This window comes from Sander lucioperca, chromosome 10, assembly GCF_008315115.2.
Source record: "Sander lucioperca isolate FBNREF2018 chromosome 10, SLUC_FBN_1.2, whole genome shotgun sequence".
Taxonomy (NCBI): domain Eukaryota; kingdom Metazoa; phylum Chordata; class Actinopteri; order Perciformes; family Percidae; genus Sander; species Sander lucioperca.
The window spans coordinates 30,362,907-30,389,713 of NC_050182.1; the positions used below are offsets into that span (position 1 = coordinate 30,362,907).

Below are 26,807 nucleotides of genomic sequence, written 5' to 3' on the forward strand. Positions count from 1 at the left end.
TCGTAGTCTGATTTAAAACTGTTTAATATGTTTTAAAACATTTGAACCCTGCGAAAGCCTTATTTTCTAGGTTATTCTAGCCTACTCAAGGCATCTTTGTTAGGTTCGTTTGTTTTGTGTTACTGTAGTGTATGGCAGAGTGAACCTAGTCATCTCTTTTAATGCATCGGCAGCAACATTTCAAGAAGAGTCTAACGAACACCACTACACTAGTTTTTGGGCTGTAGTCTGCAAATGCAACCACTGCGGAGCGGGCGCATATATATTGCAGGCAGGAAATCCGCAAACGGTTTCTCAGACATAAAGCGTCACTGTTGAACGGGCGGCGCTGTGATATTAAACAAGCTGCCATTGTGACTTTGATGGGTCGTCTGCCATCAGAGGGATCCGTTCAGTTGCCTAGCGGAACTGGAACAACAGCAGCAGCAGCGGATGCTACAGATTCGTCTTCGGTTGCTAGCCTCAAACCGAGATTTGTTACTGCGTTCTGTGTTCATGTGAAACAAAAGGTAAAGTAACCTTTTTTCAGCGCATACAGCTAGCTCAGCTATAGTAATGTAAGCACGAAAGCTAACAGAGACTTGTAACGTTTATGTTCAGTAGCTAAGCAGTCGGCAACGTTGTGCTGCTAGCTAGCTTGTTTTAGACGGAAACGGATTTGTCATGGATTAGCTAACGTTACAATTGTCAACTGTGCAATGCATAACCTTAACAGTATAATACAATTGAACTTTGTGGCGAGGATATCATAAAGAAGCTGTCGCTTTAAAACAGCCTCGACCTAGGTAGCTATGATTCTCGCATTTAGCTAGGTAGTATAACGTTGTAATATATTCAATTTAGCAATTAGTGACGTTTAGCTGATTGCCCGCCTTGGCTGGTTAAGTGTTAGCAGTCATTTCCTTTATGAATTAGCTAGTTAAGAGGATTAGTTTGCAGCAACCAGGCTGCCTCTCACTACTTGTATCCATCAGCAATCATTATATTTGCTTAACGTTACCACACGTACACCTTCCTGTAGCCTCTTAGGGATATAAATGTTTGCGTAACACATTATGTAAAGCTAAGACATGTGCTCATGTTATTTTTGTTGCTACCCAGAACAGTCTGTCCAGGTTGTTGAGGGGCAGATGAGTTTGATAGGTGAGAAAATCAGTCAGTCGCTAACAGCTGTTTAGGCTATGGACGTTCAGTTCATAATATACAGTATGCAAGAAAGGAGCTTTTGTTTAGATGATATCTCCGTCTCTGGTTCATCACAAAGCCCTAGTTACCAGCCTCTGTCTCTGTTTTCCCAGTTAACTTAACTAAATCTTTAAGATTAGGTTTTCAGGAATATAACACACCTACACTAAGATATTCCAAGAATTTGGCCAGTGATAATTTTCAAGTTAGTTGTGTAAACAACCTTGAAATATATTTTTAAAGTGTCTGTACTGTATGAGAGTGTCATTTTTCCTTATCTCAATCAGGTGACATTGTCTTGTATGGAATGACAACTTCACACAGATATATTGAATCCAAACTAGCGGGTAAGTTGACACCCTGATGTCAAAATGCATACTGTGTGTCAGTCAGTTCTGCATGTGTTGACGTACTCCTCTGTTGCCATTGTCGTGTTTCACAAATATACATTAGCTCGGTGTGCTGACATGGAGTGGCAGACACCAGCTGTGTCAGAGAAGTTCCAAAGCCGGTTTGGCTGCCGACCTGGAACATCGGACAGCGGGGACACTGGTCTTGGCACCTCAGCATCTGACAGCACAGAAGGTGATTAGCTTTGCTTGTTCTTCCTGTAGCATGTATTGTGTAACTTTGTTTTGAAGTCTGTCAGTGATGGAGCTCAAGTTTGCACTCTATACATCCAGAGGTGGGTGCTTCTTGTCAGCTGCATACGTGCACTTTACAGGATATCCGTGTTCTACAGCATAGTTGTTTGTCATTAAACTTCTATACCTTTTTAAATTGGGGTTAGCTTTAAAGTCATATAATGTAGAATTTGGTGAGAAGCCACACAATGACCCTTAGACTCAACCACAACCCCTTCTTTGTCTTCACGTTTGTGTTGGTGTTTCTTAGGCTATTTATAGAGTAAGAAAAATGTTCATGATCCACTGTGGGTGCTCAGGAGATTTGAAGAGGTAGATTAAAGTCCCAGCCAAAAAATGCCCCAAGGCTCTGCTGCACTACTCTGGTGTTATGGCTAATTGGGAGGATGGGGTGTTGAGATGCCAGGACTGGACAGCTAAATGGAAACTGGACCTTGCCTGTGGGATGAAATGTCACACTAGTCAACAAGGTTTTTTTGTTTTATATTATCATGATTTAAATGGGAATATCCCACTGGAGAAAATGTGAAATCTCACTGGAGATGAGGTGTGCGTATGTACTATATTTATACACATGTACAATGGAACATGTGGAAAAAAACAACATAGCATCACAAAGGTTCCATGTAATGGCTGGTCAGCTGGGGTGGTTGGTCCCCTGTGCATCAGGAAACACTACAAAATAATAGACTGAAAAAACATCAGAAGTATAACAACACCGTAAGGTTTGCACTTCACAAAGCTGGTATTTAGGGCAGGGCTGCCAGTTGGAAACTATTCTTTAAAAACTGCAAACTGGACAATGGTTTCCTTACTTAGTTTTGCTTCCCTTAAGCGTCAGTTTTACTCGCGCGTGACACCCTGCGCGGGACTCCATAGATGGAGTAAAGGAAAGCGGGCTGCTTGGCAACAGTAGTAAACACATCCATGTAAACACCAACGTACCGTGAAACATTACAATGATCTACTCTAATCATTAACGTGACTGTCCTTTATCTCCAAATCGAAATGACTGTAACACTGTTAAGAACACTCTTTCCATAAAGCCGGTTTTTTTTTTTAGTTTTTTTTTTTAGCTTTGACAAAACAATCTCTCTGTTTTTCCCACACTCTCTGCAGCAAAAGGTTTCTTCTTTTCCCAGTGTGGTGTCTCTCTTTGACCACATATTTAAGGCTCTTTGACTCTCTGTGGTGTGTACATAAAGAATCACATAGATGTTCGCAGAGGGGGACCTGCTCTTCCCAGCCAACCACGTTAAATTGAAAGCGCAGCATGCAGTTACAAATATTCAGAGGTGTACAACCATGCGCCGCGACAGCTTGCTGGAAATGACAGCCGTCGTGCGCAGGCTACCATAAACCTAGCTTTAGGTAGTCCTAAGGATGCATTTTAAAGGGGAACTATGCAGTTTTTTTAAGCTTAATTTACCTTAACTGAACAGCTTCGGAGTCATTGGAATGGTTATATGATTTTTTCGAGTTGAATGGTGGTCATCTCGCTCCCCCCTAGCGCCTATGAGTGGAAAAACCACCCTTGCAACTTTCGGCCGGCGAGCCGGCGGCCTCAGCATCAGGAAGTATCGCGTGATATCAGGTCTCGCGATGTAACAAATTGCTTCCCGACACTGCACACATACGCCCATTCAGGAACCGGCTGACAAGGTAGCGATGGAGTTTTTCACACTATCGTCATGGCTGAGCCGGCAAAAAAGAAACAGAAAGCTAGGAAAGCATTGTCGGAGGAACAAAGAAAGAGGAAACGGCAGAATGACCGAGCGAGGAGTCACAAGTAAACATAGGAGCTGCCAAATATCTATTCCGAAGCTGTAGGGGGAGCTCTATAGAGAAACCTGCCAGCAAAACGCGAGAAAACGGCAAAGAAATGGCCCAAACTGCATAGCGCCCCTTTAACACATAATGTCTTTTGCCAATTGTTAAACATCGTAGTGGATCTGTAATGGTATAGTTAAAAATCTCCCATAATCCCTCTGAACAAATGTGTGTGGGTCCATTTTCTACACTTTTATTAGTCTATTTTATGCACACTGCATCTACATTGATTTGTGTTTTCGTGCTTCCAGTTACTAGATCTAAACCTGAAAGGGAAGGTGTAGAGAACTGCTAGTATGGTTAATAGACGCATATCTTCTACATTTTCCAAATAACTGAATATGCTTAATCTTGAGGTTTCCAGTGTTATTTTACAAGCCCTGAGCACACTGCTCATTGAGCTTGTAAGACAACATTCCTAGAAGGATTGAAGCTGCATTCAAGCAAATTGTAGCCCAGCTCCTCATTAGATACTTATATTCATCAATTTGTGTGTGTGTGTGTGTGTGTGTGTGTGTGTGTGTGTGTGTGTGTGTGTGTGTGTGTGTGTGTGTGTGTGTGTGTGTGTGTGTGTGTGTGTGTGTGTGTGTGTGTGTGTGTGTGTCTTTTATAGCTGTTGTCTTCATTTGACCTTTTTATTTTAATGTAACTATAGAGCTCGCTTGTTTAGTTACAACTGTTGAGCATGCTACTGGTGCTTGCTTGTACAGCTTTGTCCTGGCACTTAAACTGACAGCCGTGCCTAGCAACATGACAATTAGCCCCACATTTAGACACAATAATGACCTGTTGTAGATAATAGTGTAAATTCAAACGTTTTTAGAATTTTTTTTTAACAGTTTTAGAATAGAACCAGGCATTTTATTTAAAGAAAAATAAGAATGGAACATTGTTTTTTTTAAGTTTAGTTGCTGAGTGTTTAAACCATTTTTTTTTAAAGCTGCCTGTATTTGTGATTATGTTATATACATAGAAATAACAATTTTAGGCAGCAATGTCTGTTCAGCAAACCTCGAGCAAATGTTCTTCTTACAGAGTAGTTTTGACTTGTTCTAGCCAGTCATGAATCTGTGGAGCCTGGAGGCTTCTTTTATGTTTCACCTTCCTGAAAGCTTGTTGTTGTTGTTTTTTATAATATTCTTGCCTTTTTTCTAATTATTATTTTCCTCTGTGATTGCGAAAAGTTTCTAGTTTAATGAAGTTGTGGTTTGAACTGGGCAGAAAAAAAGTGTGTGTGTGATGTTACAGTGGGAGGAGGCAAGGTGCTTAAATAAGCGGCACCCACAGTTCACCCTGTAACATGAGAGGTGGCCTATAAATACCCCTAACCTTTCCTGTTTGTGTGCGTTTGCTCAGAGCTTGGTACAGGCTGGTTGGGCTGTTCGAGGACAATACAGTTTTGGGCAAAGGGCCTCCCTGCTGCGCTGCTGTCAGTCTTGGCTTCATAGGTTGATTTGTCCAGAAATGCAGAGGACGGACTTTTGTTTTGATTTAAAGCGTTCTGCAGCTGTGCTCACCTGAGTTCAGCTGTAGAAAACATGCCACAGCTAATAACATGTTTGTTGCGTTCAGGTGAATGCCAGGTTTCCAGACTTCAACAGGTCTCTCAGGTTTGTAATGCTGTTGAAATCAGAGTTATGTAACTTTGATGTGTGTTGGGGCTTGTGGAGATCTCTGTAGGTTAGTTGTGGTGATCTTAGCTGCGTTCCTGAAGTTCTTTTTAAAGCATAATGTGATCTCTGAGGTTTCCAAATGAAAACCGTTAACATGTTTGTGCATGTTTTAATGGAGTGGATTTCGTGCTTCTCTTTGTTTGTTGTTAAGAGAATAATTACAAGAGGTTATGCTACTTGAAAAGGAAGACCCTTTAGTTAAGAGCTAACTGGATTATTATTGTTTTACATGTACATGTACACTTGGTGGCATGTCAGCTAACACAAGCTTTATCAATGCTTTACAGCAACATATGTTTTAGTTAATCATGTAATACAGAGCTTTTATTCTGCGCATTGGTTTAAGTCTATTATAAGCCTATTCCCTGGGTTGAGTCAGTCTGAGCCAGTTAATTCTTTCAGTGGTGACACCTCATCATCAAAGTAGGCCACCCATAAACCCTGCTGCATCTACTTTACATCACTGACTGAAAATAGAGAAAATGGCCTGCAGTAGTGCTCTAGTTATTTTGCACTAATTTAACAATCTGTATATTGAACAGTAAGAGAATAACAATGTAATTTCGAATGACTCTTCTTTTACTCTTTAAAGATTTCTGCAGTTCCAGCAGCAGCCCCCCTTTCCAGCCCATCCGCAGTCAGATCCCTATACCCACTGCACATGTCATGCCATCCACGGCCGGAGCCCCGGCCTCTAAGCCCCCGCCATGTGTCCAGGAGGACTCCCTGTCCTCTGTTGAGGGTCACAGGTCTTCCTCTGGCTCCAGAACCACAAGTGGCTCCACGTCCAAGTCTTCCTCCCTCTCCAAATCAGCGTCTTCGCCCAACCTGGATGCTCAGGCTGGTGTGGGAGGCGATCATGTGGGGCCAAAGCCAGACTGCCTGAGCCGCTACCGCAGCCTTGTCAATGGGCTGGACCACTCGCTTTTCCCCTCAGATCTCACGCGGATGGATGAGGGCCAGAGGTTTGACACTCCTGCTGTGGAGCCTACGCTAAATCAGTCAGCCCTGTTGGGGGGGTTATGTCCTGATGTCAGACTCCGATTACAAATGACTGGGATTAGAGACACCCCAGACTGTGTGTCTGAGGCCTACAGAGGAAGCATGGAGCACAGCTTTAAGGTTCTGCCTGAAGCTAGGCCTGGGTTTCCTGGCACAGCAGAAACCTCTAATCAGAGGGGCAGTCAGCCTGGTGCAGCCGCATCTGCTGGAGTTTATGCAAACCCTCTCAGCCTGCAGACACAAGCTCTGCTGAGGGAGCATGCAGGCTCCAAGGGTTATGAGCCATTGCGGCAGGACAGATGTGGTGAACTGTCCAGTTGGCAGCAACAGCAACATAAGCAGCAACTGGAGAGTTTACGCCTGCAACTGGAACAAATGCAGGTAAGCATTTATCCTAGATAGAAACTTCTACTACTCTAGAGGTAAATAAACACAAACCTGGGGATGTAGAGTATTTATTTTTTTTTTTTCCCTCCATAACTGTCACTGCTCTTTTTGGATCATAGTAGACTTTAGTGTCACCTTTTCTCACAATATCTCCACTGGGTGGCAAAACAAACTTGTTTTTCTCTGAGGAAAATACCATGATGATGTAAACACCACTGGGGTGGACATGTGGGGCAGTCGGTTGTTTGTGGACGTTGAAATCTGGCCAGAAATCTAGTTTCTGTCAACATTGAGGAAAAAAAAAACATTCCACTAAATAAAGCCCGAAGCCATACGGAAGGCTTGTCCTATTTTATGACAGGAATTGTCAAGTCAATCTGAAGAACTTCAAAGGTTTAAAAAAACAAAGTGACATTTGTGACATGTTTAATTTAGAAAATCCTATGCTTGATCAATACTACAGCTTGTCACAGCTTTCCTTTTGCAGTCAGTAAAAAAAAAAAAATCGAAATGGTAGAAAGCTGTTGCTCAACAGGCAGCTCTTTACCCTTTCATAGTGTTTACAATGTTCCCCCTCCGTGGCAAATGCTGACTGAGTACCACTCTGGAGTGACTTCCTTGTGCTGTGCGCTGACACTTTACCACTTTAACCTTAATATTGTAAAGCAAAATCTGATTGGACCCATGCGGGGTTTTACTGTATGAAGTTTTAGTCATGATGATTATTCAAACATTGTCTTATAAACTAAATGATTGGCTGTTAAAGATTTGAGGGGAGTATTCATTTATTTAATTAATCATAGCGCTGAATGTATTCTTCATTTGGTCGTGCTTTCAGTGTGTGTTGGAGAAAAGACTTTAAAGGTGGAATTACATTCTATTCTAATGTGCACTGGTTGATACTCATCAAGTGTTTTTCTCTTTTGTTATAGCTGTTTGAAATTGACCATGTTGTTATTAGGGTTGCAAAGGGGCGGAAATTTCCAGAAACTTTCCATGGAAAGTTAAGCTGGGGAATTTTGGAAACATTCCAATTTGGAAACTTTCATGGGAATTAATGGAAATTAATGGGAAATTGCGAGAATTAACTGGACATGTTGGGTAATTCATACAAATTCCATCTTATATAAACATTTTGTTTTGTAATAAGCAGACAGGCATATACAGTGAATACAAATGTTGAGTTATTCGTCAGTAGAACTTAAATAAATTCTTTTATTGAACAACAATAAGCAGATAGGCATGCAAGTGAATACTTTGAGTTATTCGTCAGTAGAACTTTGATATTCTTTCATTGAACAACAAAAAAAACATGAATGTTGAGTAAAATAAACATATTCCCTATGCCCCCTCCCATTCCTTCATTGAACAACAATAAGCCGACAGGCATGCAGTACTGTCTTCAATCTGTCTTCAGTCATCTTCAATCTGTCTGTAGAATGTTGGATTCTAGAAATGATCTGTGCAGTGGGTGTGGCCTCAATAGCCCTGCAGTAGGCTAAGTAGTAGCCCAAACCATTGACCTTTAGCTTAACATATGAAGGTAGCTAGCATGCTGCCTTTGATTTACTATGGTTATATGTGTGCTAAGCTAACCATCAGCGCTGGTTATTGTTTCCAGCCTATCAAGAACAAGTATACAATTAACACACAGGTTAATAGCAATGGGTTATTTATTACCCCCCCCCCCCCGCACCCCCCACCCACCCAACAAAAAAAAGGAAGGAAAAAAAACACCCGTATTTAAACACTAAATGTTGGCAAGTATGTAGTAGCCTATGCTGATTACTGCGTGCGTGCATGTCATTGACGAATATAGGGAGGACATTCAACTGAAGTTGCATTAAATCAGGTTGTTTTAACCAAGATTATGCTTGACAACATATCTGTTGCCCTGTTGTCAGGTGACTGCTGTGGTAAAAGAATAATTTGATCTGGTGTCCGGCTAAGCGAAGCTGGCGATGATTCCTAAACTGTTTGCATTATGTTTTATGACTATTTTCAGAGTTATGTGTCAACACATGTATCACGTGCACTATACACTATTTATCTGTACATCTATACTGTGCTGAGATAAAGTGTCAGCAGTACACAATCAATGTAAATCTTCGCATCTCTCATCACCGCTGCATGTCAGCTCCACATGATGCAGTCCTAACTGTCACATGCTGTTTGTCTTTTTGTTACAGTTGATGAGTGCAGGAGTGGGTCAGTACCCATCTCTATACTCAACACCCGTTCACTCAGACTCTGGCAAATGGGACACTCTGGTCAAAGCCAGTGAGAGTCTGCTAAAAGAGAAGGAGCTCATTATTGAGAGGCAAGTGTTTATGACATTCTGTGAAGGGAAGGTTAAGAGGATATTTGTATGACTATTTGATAATAATGATGCTTTGTGATCCACTTCCTCTTGACTTGATACTGTGGTATTGTACAATTTTAGTCTGTTTTTAAAGGATTTAATATTGTGGGAGAGAAATTTAGTATTTAAATATGTATGTTTGTACCCTAACCTCAGGGGCTATATAGAGCTTTTAAAAGTTTTTTTCCCACAATTTTGCTGACTTTATTGTTTTTCTTGTGTTGACGATGGTTGGACGGGTCGTGATGCAGACAAAAGCAGCATATGACCCAGTTGGAGCAGCGTCTGAGAGAAAGCGAGCTGCAAGTCCATGGAGCCCTCCTGGGTCGAGGAGCTTCTTATGGGGATATGTGTATGCTGAGGCTACAGGTTAGTGAAGACAAGCACTAGCTCCTCCCACAACCAAACGCTGAGATCCCTGTGTCATACTCTCATCCTCCTTACAAACTATTTACCATCAAGAACCTTCATTGGAACTGTAGTAACGCACTGTGGCTTTACAGGAGGCTCAGAGGGAGAATGCGTTCCTGAGGGCGCAGTTTACTGAGCGCACCGACTGTATTGTCATGGAGAAAGCGGAGGCAGAGCGCAGACTGGGGGCAGTCGAGGCTGAGACACGCCGACTAACTGACAGCCTGAAGGACACCTGTGAGAGACACGCAGAGGAGATGAAGAAACAGGAAGAGAGGGTTTGTGCTTGACTCACACGTCTTCCTAACATACAGTACAGTGCTGCAAGCAAGCAAAGCACAAGTTCAATTACTCATTTTCACAGAGAAAGATGAAAGAAAGATGCTAAAGTGGCTTCCCTGAGGCCAACGTGTAACTGTTTGCAGGAACAGATTGCCACACATTCTCCCCTTGAGTTATGAATTGGTTTAACACCTCGCCTATTACTTGTTACTTTTTGAGCATATTATCCCACTTACCACATTTGCCTATTTGTGCAGATCCGCAGTCGAGACAAGCACATCAACAACCTGAAGAAGAAATGTCAGAAGGAGACAGAGCTAAAGAGAGAGAACCAGCAGCGCATTGAGACTCTGGAGCGCTATCTAGCTGACCTGCCCACCCTGGAGGACTACCAGAGCCAGAACAAGCAGGTCAGGACAGTTCCGCTTACGTTTAATCCATTCTTACTGGGTCTGTTCGGCTACATGAACGTGTTTTTTTGTATTAGCTAGTAGAGGCTGAACAGCAGGCGGCTCAGCTACAAGAGAAGGTACGAGAAGCGGAGGTCCGTCTAGAGACGACATGCTCACAACTACGGGAAAAAGACGCACAGCTGGAAGATCAGAAACGCAGGGAGAGAGAGCTGCTGACCACCATTACTGAGTAAGTACATACACTCCGACAACAATGTCACATCTTTTCAGTGGGCATGTTAATTCAAACCGTAATAACTCTGCATAATGTGTCTTCTTATGTTTGTCTTCATCAGTATGCAGCAGCGGGTACAGCAGGGGCTCGAGGATGGAGCAAGGTTGCCTTCCCTGGATATGGAGAAGCTCAGAGTAGAGAACAATGCCTTGAGAGAGGAGCAGCAGAGACACAAAAAGGTCTGTTATTTGTCGTAGTTTTACTGTGTCTATGCTTGACCCAAAAGCATATGACTTCTGCTTCAAAAAGTCGATCTAGCTAAGTGAGCTGTGTGTGAGTGCAGTTTAAACCGTTGAAGTGTTCATTTCTCTGGAAGAATGTGTCTGTATGTTGTGGTTAAAGCTTGTTTTTGAGTGTAGCTACTCTTGCTGTCTTGTCTGTAATGTTTACCATGCTTTCTGTGCTGCTGTGTGCAGAAAAGTATGTGTGCAAAAAATGCTTCTGGTCGTACACACACACACACACACTCTCGTAAGTCCTCTAAGGCCCATTCACAATTGTGGGGACCCATCATTGACATAATGCATTCCCTAGTCCCTTACCTTAACCTTAACCATCACAACTAAATGCCTAACCTTAACCCTTACCCTAACCATAACCTAATTCTATCCCTAATCCTAAAACCAAGTCTTAACCCTCAAACAGCCCTTTAAAGTTGTGGGGTCCAGCATTTTGGCCCCACAAAGCTGTCGGTACCTACTGGACTCCCGATTTTTGGACCCCACTAATATAGTTAAACAAGCCCAGACACACTCACTCACTCACTCACACTCTATTGGACTATTTCCATGAAGCTTAGGTCACGACCTCCCAGTCCTACAGAACAGGGTGGGGAAAGAGTGATGTAATTTGATCTTAAAAATGAAAGGAGTAGGAGTTGACTTTTGCATTATGTTGTTTTAAACCTTGGCTCTTCTCTTTGCAGGTCATTGAGAAGCAGCACCGAATGATGGAACAGCTTGGCTCCCAGATCCAGGTTTTTATCTCTTCACAATGAGTCTAAATTATTGGTTTGTTTGTAGTCTCTTAACATGTGTGAGTTATTCATTGTTTGTGTCTGCAGGCTTTGGAGGAGCAGATATCTCAGGAAGAGAGCAGCTCTCAGGCTCTCAGAGAAGACGTGTTGGCCAAAGAGCAGAACGTGTTAGAGCTCCACACAGCCTTGAAGGAGGTGAGATAGAAGACTAATCCAAAAAACAAATATGTCTTAATGCGGTATGTATGCAGGGAACCTGTGAATCCTTTGTAAACCTGTTCACAAAGTGCCTGACACTTTGACTGGATAATTCTGATCCTGACTGCTGCGTTTCAGCTGTCGGCACAGAACCAGGAGCTGATGGAGCAGAATATGACCCTGCAGGAGCAAATGGGTGATCCAGAGCAGAGGGGCACTACCCAGGCCTCCTCTACCCTGCAGCCAGCTGGGGCTCGTCTCACACAGAGCCTCCATGTAGAGATTGCCTCCTGCCTCCGTGACCTGCGCTCCCTGTGCAGCATTCTGACCCAGAGAGCTCAGGGACAGGACCCCAACCTCTCCCTGCTGCTTGGCCTCACAAGTAAGTCTTCATGGCTTCAGGCTTCAATTTGACTCTTTCATTGTAATAAATGGTTTCAGGTTATAGTGTTGTGAGACATTAAGGTGTCATGTCATGTTTTGGTTTTCCAGCTCCCCCACCAGTGGCAGAGCAGGATGAGGACTGGATGAGTCCAGAGGTGCTGCAGAAGAAGCTGGTTGAAGCTCAACAGCTCCGTCGGGATGTCGAGGAACTACGCAATGTAATACTGGACCGGTACGCGCAGGACATGGGAGAAAACTGCATCACCCAGTAACCCTGCCAACCAGGTGATGGGAGGAAACTTATGAAAGCCCCACTTCACCGCTGAAGCATCTAAAATGGGCTTGTCTTTCATGACTAGTTACTGAATGTCAGAAAGAGGACTGGCGATCTTTCTTAAAACGAGGACGGAGGAAAGCCCAAATGGTTTAGCTTCTACTTCTCTCGACTGACTGTACGTTGATTCTCGAGCTGAGTTCATCTATTTCAGTCCAGGGGCTAACAGAAAATAACTTACCTCTAATACTTGATCCTTGCGCAACAAGTGTGTGTTTTTTTTTTTTTTTATTAATGACATGAATACTGTCAATTACCAAACAGTCTTATAGTTTTTGTTCAACTTTTAGTAGATAACTATTTGTGTAGAAGTCCCACAAATATAATTTATTTAATTTTTAATTTCCCTCTCGAGGGGAATTATCCAAGAGGTGGTTGACAATCAACTGAAAATATTTTAACCTGTGCTTGTAACTGAATTCACAAGTAAATGTTACTAACCATGCCATTATTTAAAATGGTGAACACTGTAACATTAGACTCTGCTGTGAGGTATAAGACTTGATACTGAAGGGTTCAATACCAAATCAGCTACACACACCAACAGGCCTCCAACCGTTTGATTACCAAAGAATCTCTGGTCGAAGCAGTTGTGCAGGTCTGTGAATGTTTGTGAATGCTTCTCTCTGCTGCAGGCCTTGTTCTGAATGAATACCAACATGTGCCTTTCTGTCACGTTTGCAACCACAATGCTAAATTAATTTTAGACTGACCACAAAGGGCTGTTTGCAGCTGACTCTTCCAATATGACCTTTCTCTCAGCGTATCAACCAGTGGGATAGTCAATACATTCCCTGACTCTGAATGTAACAGAAACCCTTTGGGCCACATCACCGAGCGTGTGGAGGCCCCTACACTGTTTTTGTTCCCGGTAGATTAATGAAGTGAGTTGAAACTCTTCAGTCTGGGAGATCTTTGTAGAATCTGCTCCGTGTCAATGAATAACGTCAGTTTACTGTACATTTCAGGTTGATGATGGAAGACTCGCATTCGACAGAGTGGTTAACTGTTTGATACATTTATGACTAAGAAACAGTATTAATCTTTAGTATTATTTATTTCTTATTGTTTGCATTGACAACTCGTTGGGAAAGCCTCCTAACGGTTTGCTGTAATAATGTGCTAATTTGTTTGAGTAAACGTGTAAAGGTCCCATGAAGTGGCTTTCAGATTGTAATTTTCTCCTGTGGTTTGATGCGTTTCATATTCGATAAGACGTTGGGGCTGATGGGACGTGATAGGAAAGATTCACCTTCTTCAGGTAGAAGAGGAACATGTTTTAATCAGACGCGATGACGATGGGAGGGGTTGGCTGGATCACCCCAAAATCCCCAATCACTTTGCACTGAAAGGAGTTTTATGTTTGCCCCGAGTGCAGGATAAGCCATTTAAAAAAATAATAATAATAATAGGTGAGACACACAGGAAGAAAAAGGGATTTTAATATAAATATATGCAACAATGTCTGTTTTTTTTGACAAAAAATATACAGAAAACACACCCAGGGACACACAAGCCATTTTTTATTTCATGGGACCTTTTTCAAAACTTAAGTAGCACAAGATTTATCTTTGGAAAGTCAGGCTCCGCATGCCTTAACATCTCAAATGTTTTGCGAAAGGGAAAAAGATGTTTATATTTTCATACTTTTGTCCTTGTTTGTATTTGCATATTTTAGAAATAAAGATTTTCAACATTTTGTTTTAATTTGTTCATTTCATTTCGATAGACAGTATATTCATCCCTTCTGTGCAGAAAGCCACGAGTACTAGCTTTCAATAGCTTGGGATGCAGCGATTCGATATGCCGGATTGGTATCGGCCGTAAAATGTATCTTATTAAGCCGATCGGGTATCGACCGTGACCATGACCATGACCATGACTACTTTGTTATAAAATGTAATGTTTCCGCTATCGGTTACATTCATTCAGTCACGGTGGGCCACCAACTCCGTTTTTAGAGGCACAGCAATCCCTGCCCTCATCTTACGTACATAAAAATGATCCCAGGCAGGGGTCAGGGTCCTGGTATTGTGCATGCCGGTTATTAGTAACAGCTGTGCTTTTCCTACTATGACGAGTCAAAAATGTGTGCTGTGAAGAAGGCTGATGCCTAACCTTTTTACAAAAAGTAAATTTTATTGTTGCATCTTTCGCAGCAGCAGAGTAGCATTAGTCGTTAGTCCACATGACTGGAGCGTCTGGCGGTCATCATCGTAGCAGCACTGTGGGTAAGCACTGATGATGTCGTAACCAGGAAGACCACCCCCTCTGTAATGCAAGAAATGCAAGGAACCAGTGTCACATATTGTGAAGACCGAAGCTAACAGAAAGATACTTAGTCAGCGCAGGAGGACGTTGTCTTACCTGTGTTTGTCCAGATGTTGCCGCAGGTGGCCAATTGATTCTGAGAAGCCCATTTTCAGCATGTAAGTATGATTCCCATCTTCTGACTTCACCTTGAGTGTGATGACATCACGGGCAGATGAAGGCCTCACAGGGCTGATCGTCTGCAGTCTAGTGACAGTAACATAGAGTGTAACCCAGCTGCAGTGTGAAAGGCCTAACATTCAGAACATAACATAATAACGGCTCCTCTAGGAGATCCCAGATCACAAGCTGTCTGCCTGGCTGTCCATGGTGACCTGCCCTATTTTTCAGACCAGTGCATACAGTAATCTCCACAATCTTGACAATCAGCCGTTGCGGCCAAATCAGTATTTAATCAGCCTTTACATCATGTAGTGTGTTGTTGGATTTAGTAATTCCTTTAACCCCATAAACCCTGTTTTCCTTGTAATTTCTACATGATGGATGATGATTTGAACACTGTTTGACAGCATCGTAAATACTGTATGTCTTGTATCTTACACTGAGTGTAAACCCAAGATTTAATATTTTGCATGGCCCTACCTTTAGATCACATGGAAATAGTCTAGATCTGTGCATCATTTGATAGTTTACGCAAAATTCATCCTGACCTATTTTGTATCTTTAAAGTATTCTCCGTCAGTTTAGGAAACAAATTATGTATCACAATTGATGGTATAAAAAAAAACATATCAGTGTGCTTGCATAATGGATGACAAAAAAAAATTGAATACCTCTTTTTTATCACTTGCAGTGCTGGCGTGTCTATGAGGATCACTGAGTTGCTTCTCTGGGCATCAGATGAATCCTAGGGAAAGTACTTGTTAGATAATAATGAGCATACTTAGGTAAGTGTACTTTCAGCACAAGCACAGACAAGATAGTCCACTATAGTGATCATCTGCTAAACACACAAGACCTGCGGGTACAAATGCTTATGGTAAGTAGGTATTCTTGGAATGAGGTGGATCCTCTCTGCTTGCTGCTCACCAGCAGGGCAGCCCTCACCGAGTCCCTGATATCAATCACACGACCAGCCTTCACTACCACCTTTGGTAACTTGCTCAGGAACCGATCCATGCTCAACTTCTTGCCTATGACCAAAAGAAAACACAAGAATAACAATGAAGACTGAGGAGTTCCGCCTTTGGTCCGACTTCTGGTTGTATCGGTGTGATATTTTGTAGAACAGACCAGTTAATTGAGAGCTGACGGAATTTAATGATTCATCTTTCTTCCCACGAACAGCCTGTCCTTTGCCAGGAAACTTATTCCACGGTAGCCTGGAGATGAAATCCTCATCTCGCCTGTCATGAGCCTGCACCAAAAAAATTCTAAGAATTAGCAAAGTTGCACATACGTACATTTGCTCACAGACAAATAGACACACACCTCAAAAGGCACACCATCTGGAAATCTTTCTTGAAGCTCAGATGGAAAATACCCGTCCATCAGATCTTGCATGCACCGCTGCAAAGACCAAAGAAAGAGGATTTGAGCCACCAAAGAATGCATGGCTCGAGTATTACATTCATTCCTGTGCAACTTTAGTTAGTAAGCTAACCTGGGTGCTGTGCTCCTGATAAGAGCGGAAAGGACCGTCAAACATGACAATGCCGTTGCTATAGAGACTCAGTTGAATAGGATCCTTTTTTGCCAATTGTCCCCTAGTGGCTGTCGACTGCACAAAACACTCTCCCTCCCCTGCCAGGATGTTCAGCTCCTTGATCCTCTGCAGCACCAGGTCAAAGTTCATGTGGAAGCTCCTGATCACAGAGCCATCTTGCAAAGGAAAGATAGCCAACATGTTAGGCATCATTTTAGATAGATGGTACGGTGATTATTATTGCTCTTTGTAAGGTAAATGTTTCAGAAGCCTGTAAAATGACGGCAGATGGAAACTACCTGGCTGCCAGAGGCCTCTCTCTAAGTTACGTGGCTGCTCCCTTTCAGCAGAGTCACTGCTCTCCCCCTCTCCCACCCAGATCAAACCATAGTCATTCAGAAAGCTCTGCGAGGTAGGGATCAGAAGAATTCAGTATGGTGTAATCACATGTTAATTAAATGTTTTATTAAGTCAACTTACATCCATTTCACGCACTTGATTCTGCAGTTGTTGGCACCTTCTTTTAAGACCGTCTCTGCCACTCAGATCATGGGTACTCTCTAAATCCACACACAGCCCAGGTGTAGTCAAAAATCAAACCCTTTATTTAGAAATGAAATCTAAATCCAAACAAATATCTGTTGATGTTACCTGATGTATTCAGAAGTTTGTTCTCCAAGACTGAAATCCTTGTATCCTTTAAGAAGACACTTAAAGTGAGTTGACATGTTTGAAAGATGTTTGTTTTGTATTTTGCTGTGATTTCACCTTGCGCTTGATCTCCTGTGCTTGGCTCTTCACTGTTTTCTCCAGCAGGCTCAATCGCTGCATCATGGCAGACATTAGCTCAAAGTCGCTTGGTGGAGCACCTAAATATCAGGGTCTTAAAGTACGTGAAAGCATACGTTGCCCTCTTAAATATATATAAACTGTATATATATTTGATATAATAAGCTAAAAGATTCAGTTTGTGTACCAATAAATAAAAAGAAGATATACTTGGCTTTGGAATAAACAAAAACTTTGTATTTCCTCATACCTTTCTTCAATGGGGCTTTTGACTTTGAAGTGGCGGCATCATTAGCTGGAGTGTGAGAGGTCAGGGGAGGATTTCGATCAGAGGATTCATCATCATCATCATCATCATCAGCCAATGCAGCCTGAAATTCTGGCAGAAAAAAATCCCAAAATGTGTAAATCAAAAATCTGTCACTCCATTACAGACAGAATACCAGCTGAGATCAGTTGCATTGTTTTTTTAATCAGGGCAGCAGTTTTCAGATTACATTATGTGCTTACATAATTGCAAAAGGGTTCTCGACTGTTGTAGAAAGAAGTGGCTGATCTTTAATGCAATATCTACATTGCCCATTATCAGCAACCATTCATCCAATGTTCCAAAGGCACATTCTGTTTACTAATCTGATATCATTTTAAAAGGCTAACTGAGAAAAACATTGGAGAACCCTTTATTTTTTATATATATATATATATATATATATTGTGACGACCCCTCCCAATCTGCCTGCCTGTCATGTTCTGCTCCTTTGTCTGCAGGTACTGGGAGTGGGCGGGTAGGTGGAGCTGGGAGGGTCTGTACCTGGTCATCTGGGCGTGGCTTACAGAAGGCATAAAAGACTGCCCTCCTGGGAGTCTCACTCTCAGCTGGTCCTACTGCATCCGCTGCACGTTCTAACAATATATATATATTATATATAAAATATATAATATATATATAAAACGTGTATGTATGTATGTATCTATGTGTGTGTATATATATATATAAAACCCATAATTAAAATAATTATAAGTTGCAGCTTTATATAAATTGTTAAAAAATGGCTCCACCTCAACCAACGACAGTAAAATGCTGTTTACACATTGATGCATGAATAATAATAATCTGATAATATAATAGAAGTCTATCAAATTTACTTTTGATACCTTACGTGCAATTTTCTATTTTCTATTTTCTATTTCTTTATTTTTATTTTATTATAATTACATACTTTTAATTTACTTAATTTCCACAGTGTGCTATTAGTGCTTTAACTTTAAGTAAAGGATCAGCTTCCTCCACTGGTGATGAGTGCTGTTTCAGTGACTTGTCAGTGCAGTTTGCTTTATGTTTAGTATAAGATTGGACTAGAAACCTACCTTTTAACAGATTCCTCCTGAAAGGCACGCTTTGTCTGCCCCTGCAGGTCAAAGAAACGTTTAATGTATAAATGTTTCCTGTATGAGCTCTTCACAGTTGCACCCTAGCGATAGCACTTGGAGGTTTCCCAGTGAATATAACCTACCATTGCTCATTCAGAGGGCCCTGCAGTGGAGTGCGCCTCGTTTTCTTCAGCATCGACAAAGGTGAGCTCATTTTACCTGAGTCAGAATAGGCACTGCAAGTAAACTCCTAAGAATAACTATCCCAAACAGGCGCCTCTTCACAGGGTGACCTGAGCTTTTTCCAGTTTGTTTAGACTCCGTTGTTATTAGCAACGCAGAGCGTGCAGCTGATATTGTAGAATGACGTGATGGCTGGGTACTTCCTATTTCATTCGCAGGAGGTCGCTGTTACTATCACGCTGTTTGTCACACACACACACACACACACACACACACACACACACACACACACACACACACACACACACACACACACACACACACACACACACACACACAGAAAACAAAGCTGTTGATGTTTTTGATCCTTCATTCATCAGTTATGTAGCCTACATGGGTTGCAGGCCGGCGACACCAGACATAGCCTATGCGTGTAAAATTGTCTTATTTTGCGTTTTTAGCTGGCTCATTTTTTTGCATGAAACAAGAAAAAACAAGCAGAAAAAGTATTAAATACAATTTCAATGGGACCAACTGATGAAATGAATAATGTTTATGTAGTATGTTTTTTTGTGCTTTTGAAAATGTATCTTGATATCCAAACGCTCATTAAAGTCTGAATAGCTGTCACCATGCTATCATGGTCCTCTGGTTTGGTTACTAGTAGCCACTAGTCGGCCCGGTGCGGTGCGGTGCAGCCATACTGTCCGGGTCAGCCTCGCTCGCTGTGGGATGTGAGCGGGCATTCAGAGAGGATGCTGAGGCCTGCCAGTCCCACGACACATCCATCATTAACCCGGGGCTATTAGGCTGGTCCGGGCTATGGCTGCACCTATCGCACATTTCGACGACGACTGGTCGATTTTGGGTGATTTGAGCATGGTTTCAGGCCAGAGGCTGCTGCCGCAGAAGGGCCGTGTAGCCTCCGCCGCGGGGGAAGCAGCACTGCAGCTTCTCCTGGATGATGATGATATCCCGGAGCTGCGAGACAGCAGCTTCTCCCTGGGGGAAACCGGTGCTTTCAGGTCCATGGAGGACCTGGTGAACGATTTTGACGAGAAGTTATCCGTGTGCTTCCGAAATTTCAACGCCAAGACGGACAGCATCGCTCCTGTGAATGTGATAACCGAGGACTCGCTGCTGGAGAAAGACGAGTGAGTGTTTTTGTTTCCGGCCTGTCCGCAGGCAGGCTAGTTGTATTTAATAATATAGATGTTGAGGCTTTAACTCACTGCTGCAGGAAGCATTCTTAAAAAAAATCCTACAAATGTTATCTTAAATGGGACATTTCATTTCCTAGATTAGGAATGATTCTTCGAAATGGTTAAATCATTGTTGTATGGGGCTACAGTGACACTGCCACCATCTTTTGTCAAGCCATCAAAACTCAGAACATAGATCTGCTTTAGGCAACCACTAAAATAACAAACTGGAAATGTACACACCAAACAGGCGCACTCATATCGGCATACTATCGGTATCTGCCCCTAAATGGCTTTTAAAAACAGATATTGGTCGATATGAGTGGACCGAAAAGTTATGTTTTTGTTTTTGCAGCCGATACTTATTTGAAATAGGCACTTGTAATTTCTATGATCACTTTTATTGTAGGCTATGATAATTATTTAGAGCTAAAGTTGATTAATCGATTAGTTGATCACAGGAAATTAATCTGCAACTATGTTTTATAATATATTAATCATTTCAGTCATTTATCAGGAAAGTGGTGGGAAATTAAAATGTAATGATATTTTTTTTTTTTAAACGTTCATATAAGCACATTTCTATTCCAAAGACACTTAATGCGTTTTAGTAATAAACAGTGTGAAAAAAACACCTTATAACATGAAACATTATCACCGGCACTAAACATAAGTTTAGTTTTCCATCAGGAGGCACCATGCTGCACTTTTGGACTTCTGTGATGCTTTCAAATGTCATCATCTATGGCATTTTCAACTTGATAAATTCTGTTGAGGATTACACTCAACATCTGCATCAAAACAGTTTAATCTGATTGTGACATTTGTGGATGTGATGTCTGAAAATATTTTTTTGGTGTCTTCATACATACAGTCACTACCAGTGCCCTGGCTAGAATGTAGGTTTGTTTTCCATAAATTGTTGTTATTAAACCAGTGCTCCAGTGATAAGTGCTGTAAGAAAAGGACGCTCAAAGGTGTCCTCGTACTCTAGTGGTTGATCCCAGTCATGTCAGGTCTGAATATTAAGTGTTTTCTATTGAATAAGATATCCTGACTGTTAGTCCCTGGTATGAGTCAACATTTAAAAAAAAAAAACGCTGGATTTTCCATAATGCAATTAAATAGCACCTTTTGTTAGACTTCCTCTGCATGTTAAATGTCCATATCTCTCAAACTCTGCATGCCTTTAGTTTCTGAAGTCTCAGGGTTATTTTCTTGGACTCTCTCCAGACTGCTTTTACAGGCTGAAGAGTAAACAAAACTTCAATCATGCCTGGATCATTTATATTTTGGACTGAAATGTTGTTTGGTCCTCCACAGAATCTGGAAGGTTTTGACCAGTAACTATGGCCGTGTGATGCCGGTGGATTGGAAACAGTCTCGAACATGCTCCCTCCACAGCCCCACATTCAACCTGGAGGAGAAGCCTGTGCGTGACTCTACCCCTCCCATCCCATCTCTGTCCCACTTTCCCTTCAACCCCAGCCCCCCTCCCTCCTTCCCCAAATCTCTTTTCCGTTCATCTCACAAATCTCAAATATTTATTGTGCCAGGATTTAGCTTTGATTAAATCCCCCCCCTGCTCTGTTCCTGGCTAGAGAAAGACTGATGTCACGGCGGAGTTGTCGGACGATGAGGAGCTGAGGGAGCAGCTGGACATGCACTCCATCATCGTCTCCTGCCTCACAGAGGAGCCCCTTTTCACAGCAGAGCAGGTAAGTGACATGTTAACATCAACTTCAGGTGTGGTTAATCCCAGATGCAGCCAAACAGTGTCAAGTCTATGAATTCAGAGCAGCAGCTTAACATGGGCTGAAATCACTCTGTGTTTCCCACAACATAACTGATGTTTGTTAGGTTATTTCGAGTGCTGCCTCTCTGATGTGTGTGTTGGTGCTCTGCGCAGGTTATCGAGGAGATAGAGGAGTTGATGCAGGACTCCCCCGACATGGAGGCAGGACACAATCCCTCTCAGTCGGACCTCTCGATGCTCTCCCTGGACGTCCAGCGGTCCACCCGGAGCCCCAGCTATGAGTCGAGTGAGTGTCCACTAATAAGGACTTGGGGTGGGACAAATAAGCAGTATATTGCAGTCTTTTTACATTACGATACATTCTCTTACGATTCTTTGCTTGTGATTTGTCAGTGGTACGGTATCAATATCATGATGCATTCTCTTATATGTTCTCGATAAAACTTTGAGAATGCATAAAAAGTGAGGTGCAAACCAGGGGAGCTTCAGTACAAGTTCATAAAAATTAAAGCATAACCCTAGTGGTACTCTATAGTTTTATTATTGGCAACCAATCCCATGAAAACAGTGATTTGCTACAATATAGGTCCTATTGTTGCGATGAGCCACACCATTGCACCAGGAAAATGTTATCCTTTATTAAAATGAGCCTGGACACTGTAGTTTGTTTTGACTCCATCCTACACAAACACATGCCATCCTGCTGACATAAATACTAACTTGAGCACAATTTGTGTGTAAATCCATGGCTAAAAATAGTCCACAACAAATACCGCTATTTACTTCTGTTTAAATAACGTTTAATAAAAACTACAGTTCCCAGCTGTCTTTTTTAATGAAACTAAATATTCATGATCAGTGTTTGATGGTTTATGTTTTCAGTAGGAATGAATGGACTGAGAGCAGCAGACAAGGAAGGGAAATTATTGAGAGAAGGACTAACATGTCGCTGGCTTTGGTCTTTTAATGGGATTTGTTGACATAAATACATCTCAAATAATGCCAGGTTTTTTCTTTAATGTTATCAATGGGCAATGGACTCATGATAGTATGGTGTCATAAGTTACCCTGCAACCCTTGATCGGTCCATGTGTAATAACTGATGAATGAAGGATCAATAACATCAGTAACAGCTGTGTTTTCTGTGTGTGTGTGTGTGTGTGTGTGTGTGTGTGTGGTCCAGGTGTGAGGACCCTAAGTGTTGCCGAGCTGAATGAACGTCTGGAGGAGATGGAGACGATCATCAGGAGGTTCTCAGAGGAGCTGGTGCAGCAGCTGGCTCTCAGGGATGAGCTGGACTTTGAGAAAGAGGTGAAGAACAGCTTCATCTCAGCACTCATCGATGTACAGAACCGACAGAAGGAGCACCGGGAGCTGCTGAAGAAGAAGAAGAAGCTTAAAGGTGGAGCCGGGACGTCGCAGGGCCACGTGAAGAAGACGCTCGGATCAGTGAGTGCTTTATTGTTTCACTTTTTTTGTTACCATCTTAAGATTTTTCTTTTCCACTTTTTGCTTGCATTTCTTGCTGTATTTGCTTTCCAACAAACTGTATTTCCCTAGAATATTTTCCCATCTTTGGTCACCCCTCTCGTCTTATGTTTCTCCGCTTTACTTCCTTCCTCCTCAGCGCTTCAGCATGGAGGGAATCTCCTCTGTCATTCAGAACAGCTTCCGGCAAACCTTTGGAAGCGGGCGCAGTGAAAGACAGGTTTACTTTGTAGTTCTCTCTCCGCTGCTGAACTTTATCTTCCTGTTTTCTGCACTGAAAATACACACTTTTACAGGAATATCATCCCACAGAACTTTTATCTCAGCTATCCCTGTCTTCATGTTGGTTTACAGTATTTGACCACAGTCATCCCCTATGAGAAAAAGGGACACCCTCCGTCGCTTGAGGACCTCCAGATCCTGACTAAGAGTATGTTTCTTCATCTGTACCAGCAGCTCTTGAATTTTAGTGGCTGTGATTGATCCATTCACTCCTCTGTTTCTGCTGCCTTGCAGTCCTACAAGCTATGAGAGACGACAGTGACAAGGTGCCCAGTCTCTTAACAGACTATATTCTCAAAGGTGAGCTTTTCCCCTTTTTTTAAATCTTTTTCTTTTTGGTTAACACACTATAAGTTGCTGGCGTGATATGTTGGTAGTGTGTCTGCACTGTAAATGATGTTTCACAGAAACTAAAGGATCAATGACTGATCAATTGTGACTGCCGCAGGTGATGTAAAGTTAAAGAACCACAGCAGCAGTTTTACATGTTACAACAATTTACTCTTACAACTTATTTATGCTTCACATTACTGTTGGCCATCTTATCACATATTGTAGTTGTTTAGATTCTGTTTCCTACATCTCAGTCAAGAGTTTCAGTTCATTCACAAATTTAAAAAAAATCATCTCATCAAATCTCTCATCATCTCATCAAAAAGTTACATTGCCGTTGCTTGGTATTGCATTTGAGAGCAGGTTATTTAAATGCATCAACAATTAACAAGAAGAGCTCTCAAAACAGTCCCTGTGTGTTATTACAATTCGGCACTGCATTGCATGGTCTGTATAGCAGTGCCTCCTGCTAAAACATTGGCGCTTTATCTTTTATCTCGTTGGTGTCCTTTCTTTCACACATGTTCTGTTTTCATTCTTTCACGTCTTCTTTCTCTACTTCTTATAATCTAACTTATCGCTGCCTTGCGCTCACTAGCTCTGGTGTGAGCGATGGAAAGAGAGGTTTGTTTCACATGTGATGTGCACTGTTGTGGTTGTGGCCATTCAAACTGGGAGAGTGCCCCCCCTCTCTACCACTGAACTGTAGTGCAGTCTGACCCTGATGTTTTCCTTTTCACTTTACACCCCTTCTCCCACATGGTAACTGTCTGCAGCATGGTTGATCCCTCTCACTGACAGTGACTCACTGCCATACACGTTACAGCACTATTTACCCTGCAGTTAACATTAAACACAGTTTTATGATCATTAGTCAACTCATACTGCTAAGACTGAAAGTATTTATCCTCACTGACCCACCCTACTTTAGAAATATGTTTGTCATCAGCACTAACGGGTGTGCCAAAATTTTGATTTTTTTTTTCCCCATTTGTTTTTCCTTTCTTTATCTCCTACTTTGCAATTTGTACTGATCTTCGTGCAGAGGCTTCCTCCCTGCACACTCAACTCTGCTAATATTCATCTCTACTGTTATTACAGTGCTTTGCCCAACGTAGACCAGAGAGACGGTGCCCAACACTCGGCAGAGGCTTCAGATGGTTTACCATGGCAACAAGATGAAGAGGACTCATTGTATTTTTTGCAGACATGAAGCACACTTAATTTATTCCTGCATGTTTTTACCTCAAGATGTATCTTTTTCTGTGTTCTTTTCTTCATTTAGTTGTATTTATTTTGTGTTGAGCATTGTGATTTTGCAAACCTTGTGTGTTCCTGTGAATTTTTACTTCTTTTCAGTGTTTTTAAATTTTCCTGCACTGTGAAAAAGTATCTTAAGTATGATAAATTATATAAGAAAAATACCCCAGATAGATAGAAATATATACCAGCTTAGAAGCTGAACTGTTTGGAAACTGCGCTCTGCTTGTTGGTTAGAAGTAATAGCTGAGCTACACTGCAAAGGGCTTTGTATTTATCTGAAGTGTTAACTATTCACTGAGCAATGAACAAATGCACAAAGCACGTTAAAGTCGCAATAATAGAGGATTATAAAAAGAGCTTTTAAAGCATCAAAACTGTAAAGCGTACACAGAGACATCAATATGTATCACAGCAGCACATGAGACAGATCAGAGAAGCAGAAAGGGATGGGATACAGACACATAGAACATAATGTAATGATAATAAATAAATAATATAGTAGTTACCTTAAACCTGTGTGCATAAACATAATGTAAAACCATCATAAAATTCAACACAGCCTTCCATGTAGCAGCAAAGTGTGTTATCTGCTTTCATCTCAGCAGCACACTACATACATCATCATTATTATTCTATGGAAGATAAAGTGTTGATGGTCGAGTTGACATAGTCTGGACAGAAATGAACTGATTTACTAACTATGCATTTGATTGAATACTTAATTGTGACCCATGCACTGTCTGTACTTTTGTGACGCTGACTGGAACTTTGAATCAGGGATGCGAGCGTCGACGTGCCTGCTGCGCACAGGGCAGCCTGTTACTCTGTATGCATTCTTGTGTATGTACACACATGCCTTTTGGTCTTTGCCTGAACTTTTGTACATTATAAATAACTTATTTTCAATGAATGTCAAACTGCTGGACTACTTTTAGAACCTGCTTCATTGTTAATTTGTTTTGTAAATATTTTGTTTCAAATATATTGAAAAGAATCAACCCTCTTTGTTGAATGTATTTTATTGATTTCATACAAAACAAAGTAATATAAATGCAAAATGAGTGAATACAATACGTGACTTTAAGCCCCATTCTATAGATAAGTAACATTTTGAAATAATGAAACATATAATAACAATAATAATCCCTCTATATTATTTAATTTTCTACAACCAAACGATATAACTGTTTAAAAAAGCAAGCAACAAAGCTTTCTCCCAAGGTTTAAATTCAGATGTATTTGGGTCTAATGACCCTCAATAAATATTGATGACAAAAATGGAGGTGGTCTTTATATTATAAGGTGAAACGTGTATTATTCTCCAGTTTTTATAGGTATTAGCAGGTCTATTTGCTCATGTTTGGAAGTGGAGTTTTCATTGCATCACTTTAATGTGTTATTTGGCTGTGAGGTGTGTGTGTGTGTGTGTGTGTGTGTGTGTGTGTGTGTATTCAGAGAGTGAAATGTAGGATCACTGATCATTTAGAGGCATGGACATTCAGCTTTCTTGTTGCAGCCTGAGACCACTGGAAGTCTCTGGTGAAGAACAGACTCTTACAGAGAAGAGATTGAACATTAACAAATGTTAAATTCACAACACTGTTTCTTCATTATATAAGTCTCTGCCACGTGTCAGCTGCACCTCGTCCAGCTCACTGAGGAGATCCAGATGTAGTGCTGTGGATAAAAAAAAACAAAAAAACATCCAACCTCTGGCCTGTTGGAGCCCTCAGCAGAAACACAACAGATCCTTCATCCACAATTCAATGAGCAAGCAACTATGAAAAGGCAAACCTGTTTGTAGCCTAA

General features: G+C 41.6%; 3 protein-coding genes across 12 annotated transcripts; 2 read left to right on the forward strand and 1 right to left on the reverse strand.

Annotated features, from left to right (window-relative positions):
- Nucleotides 1-263: 263 nt before the first annotated feature.
- Nucleotides 264-26,707, forward strand: cep85 (centrosomal protein 85). 4 transcript variants are annotated; one of them, XR_004898638.1, is made up of 15 exons: nt 1,116-1,143; nt 1,473-1,532; nt 1,639-1,770; nt 5,925-6,715; nt 8,911-9,041; nt 9,335-9,452; nt 9,587-9,772; nt 10,034-10,186; nt 10,264-10,418; nt 10,525-10,642; nt 11,389-11,439; nt 11,527-11,634; nt 11,776-12,019; nt 12,130-12,569; nt 26,410-26,707. XR_004898638.1 is itself a non-coding variant. In XM_031298766.2 (14 exons), exons 2-14 carry the CDS (start codon nt 1,493-1,495, stop codon nt 12,291-12,293), a joined length of 2,391 nt encoding a protein of 796 aa, XP_031154626.1. In that variant the 5' UTR covers nt 264-509; nt 1,473-1,492; the 3' UTR covers nt 12,294-14,054. The 4 variants fall into 4 exon arrangements, 3 of the variants coding, with proteins under 3 accessions (XP_031154626.1, XP_035862575.1, XP_031154627.1); XM_031298766.2 differs by lacking the exons at nt 1,116-1,143; nt 26,410-26,707 and adding an exon at nt 264-509 and having other exon boundaries at nt 12,130-14,054; XM_036006682.1 differs by lacking the exon at nt 26,410-26,707 and having other exon boundaries at nt 12,130-14,054.
- Nucleotides 13,902-18,888, reverse strand: ubxn11 (UBX domain protein 11). 5 transcript variants are annotated; one of them, XM_036006692.1, is made up of 14 exons: nt 18,635-18,888; nt 18,489-18,532; nt 17,371-17,499; nt 17,100-17,200; nt 16,983-17,028; nt 16,812-16,891; nt 16,631-16,736; nt 16,290-16,507; nt 16,118-16,195; nt 15,920-16,043; nt 15,716-15,819; nt 15,460-15,533; nt 14,723-14,762; nt 13,902-14,626 (listed from the first exon to the last, which is right to left on the reverse strand). In XM_036006692.1, the coding sequence occupies exons 1-14, from the start codon at nt 18,703-18,705 to the stop codon at nt 14,567-14,569; spliced, it is 1,275 nt and encodes a 424-aa protein (XP_035862585.1). In that variant the 5' UTR covers nt 18,706-18,888; the 3' UTR covers nt 13,902-14,566. The 5 variants fall into 5 exon arrangements, with proteins under 5 accessions (XP_035862585.1, XP_035862584.1, XP_035862583.1 ...); XM_036006691.1 differs by having other exon boundaries at nt 14,723-14,872; nt 16,827-16,891; nt 18,635-18,886; XM_036006690.1 differs by having other exon boundaries at nt 14,723-14,872; nt 18,635-18,886.
- On the forward strand, nt 19,180-25,171 carry fez2 (fasciculation and elongation protein zeta 2). Of its 3 annotated transcripts, XM_036006696.1 has the most exons (10): nt 19,497-19,828; nt 21,200-21,308; nt 21,478-21,594; nt 21,786-21,918; nt 22,816-23,081; nt 23,260-23,340; nt 23,475-23,550; nt 23,637-23,702; nt 24,334-24,359; nt 24,837-25,171. In XM_036006696.1, the coding sequence occupies exons 1-9, from the start codon at nt 19,497-19,499 to the stop codon at nt 24,342-24,344; spliced, it is 1,191 nt and encodes a 396-aa protein (XP_035862589.1). In that variant the 3' UTR covers nt 24,345-24,359; nt 24,837-25,171. The 3 variants fall into 3 exon arrangements, with proteins under 3 accessions (XP_035862587.1, XP_035862589.1, XP_035862588.1); XM_036006694.1 differs by lacking the exon at nt 24,334-24,359 and having other exon boundaries at nt 19,180-19,828; XM_036006695.1 differs by having other exon boundaries at nt 24,334-25,171.
- Nucleotides 26,708-26,807: the final 100 nt, after the last annotated feature.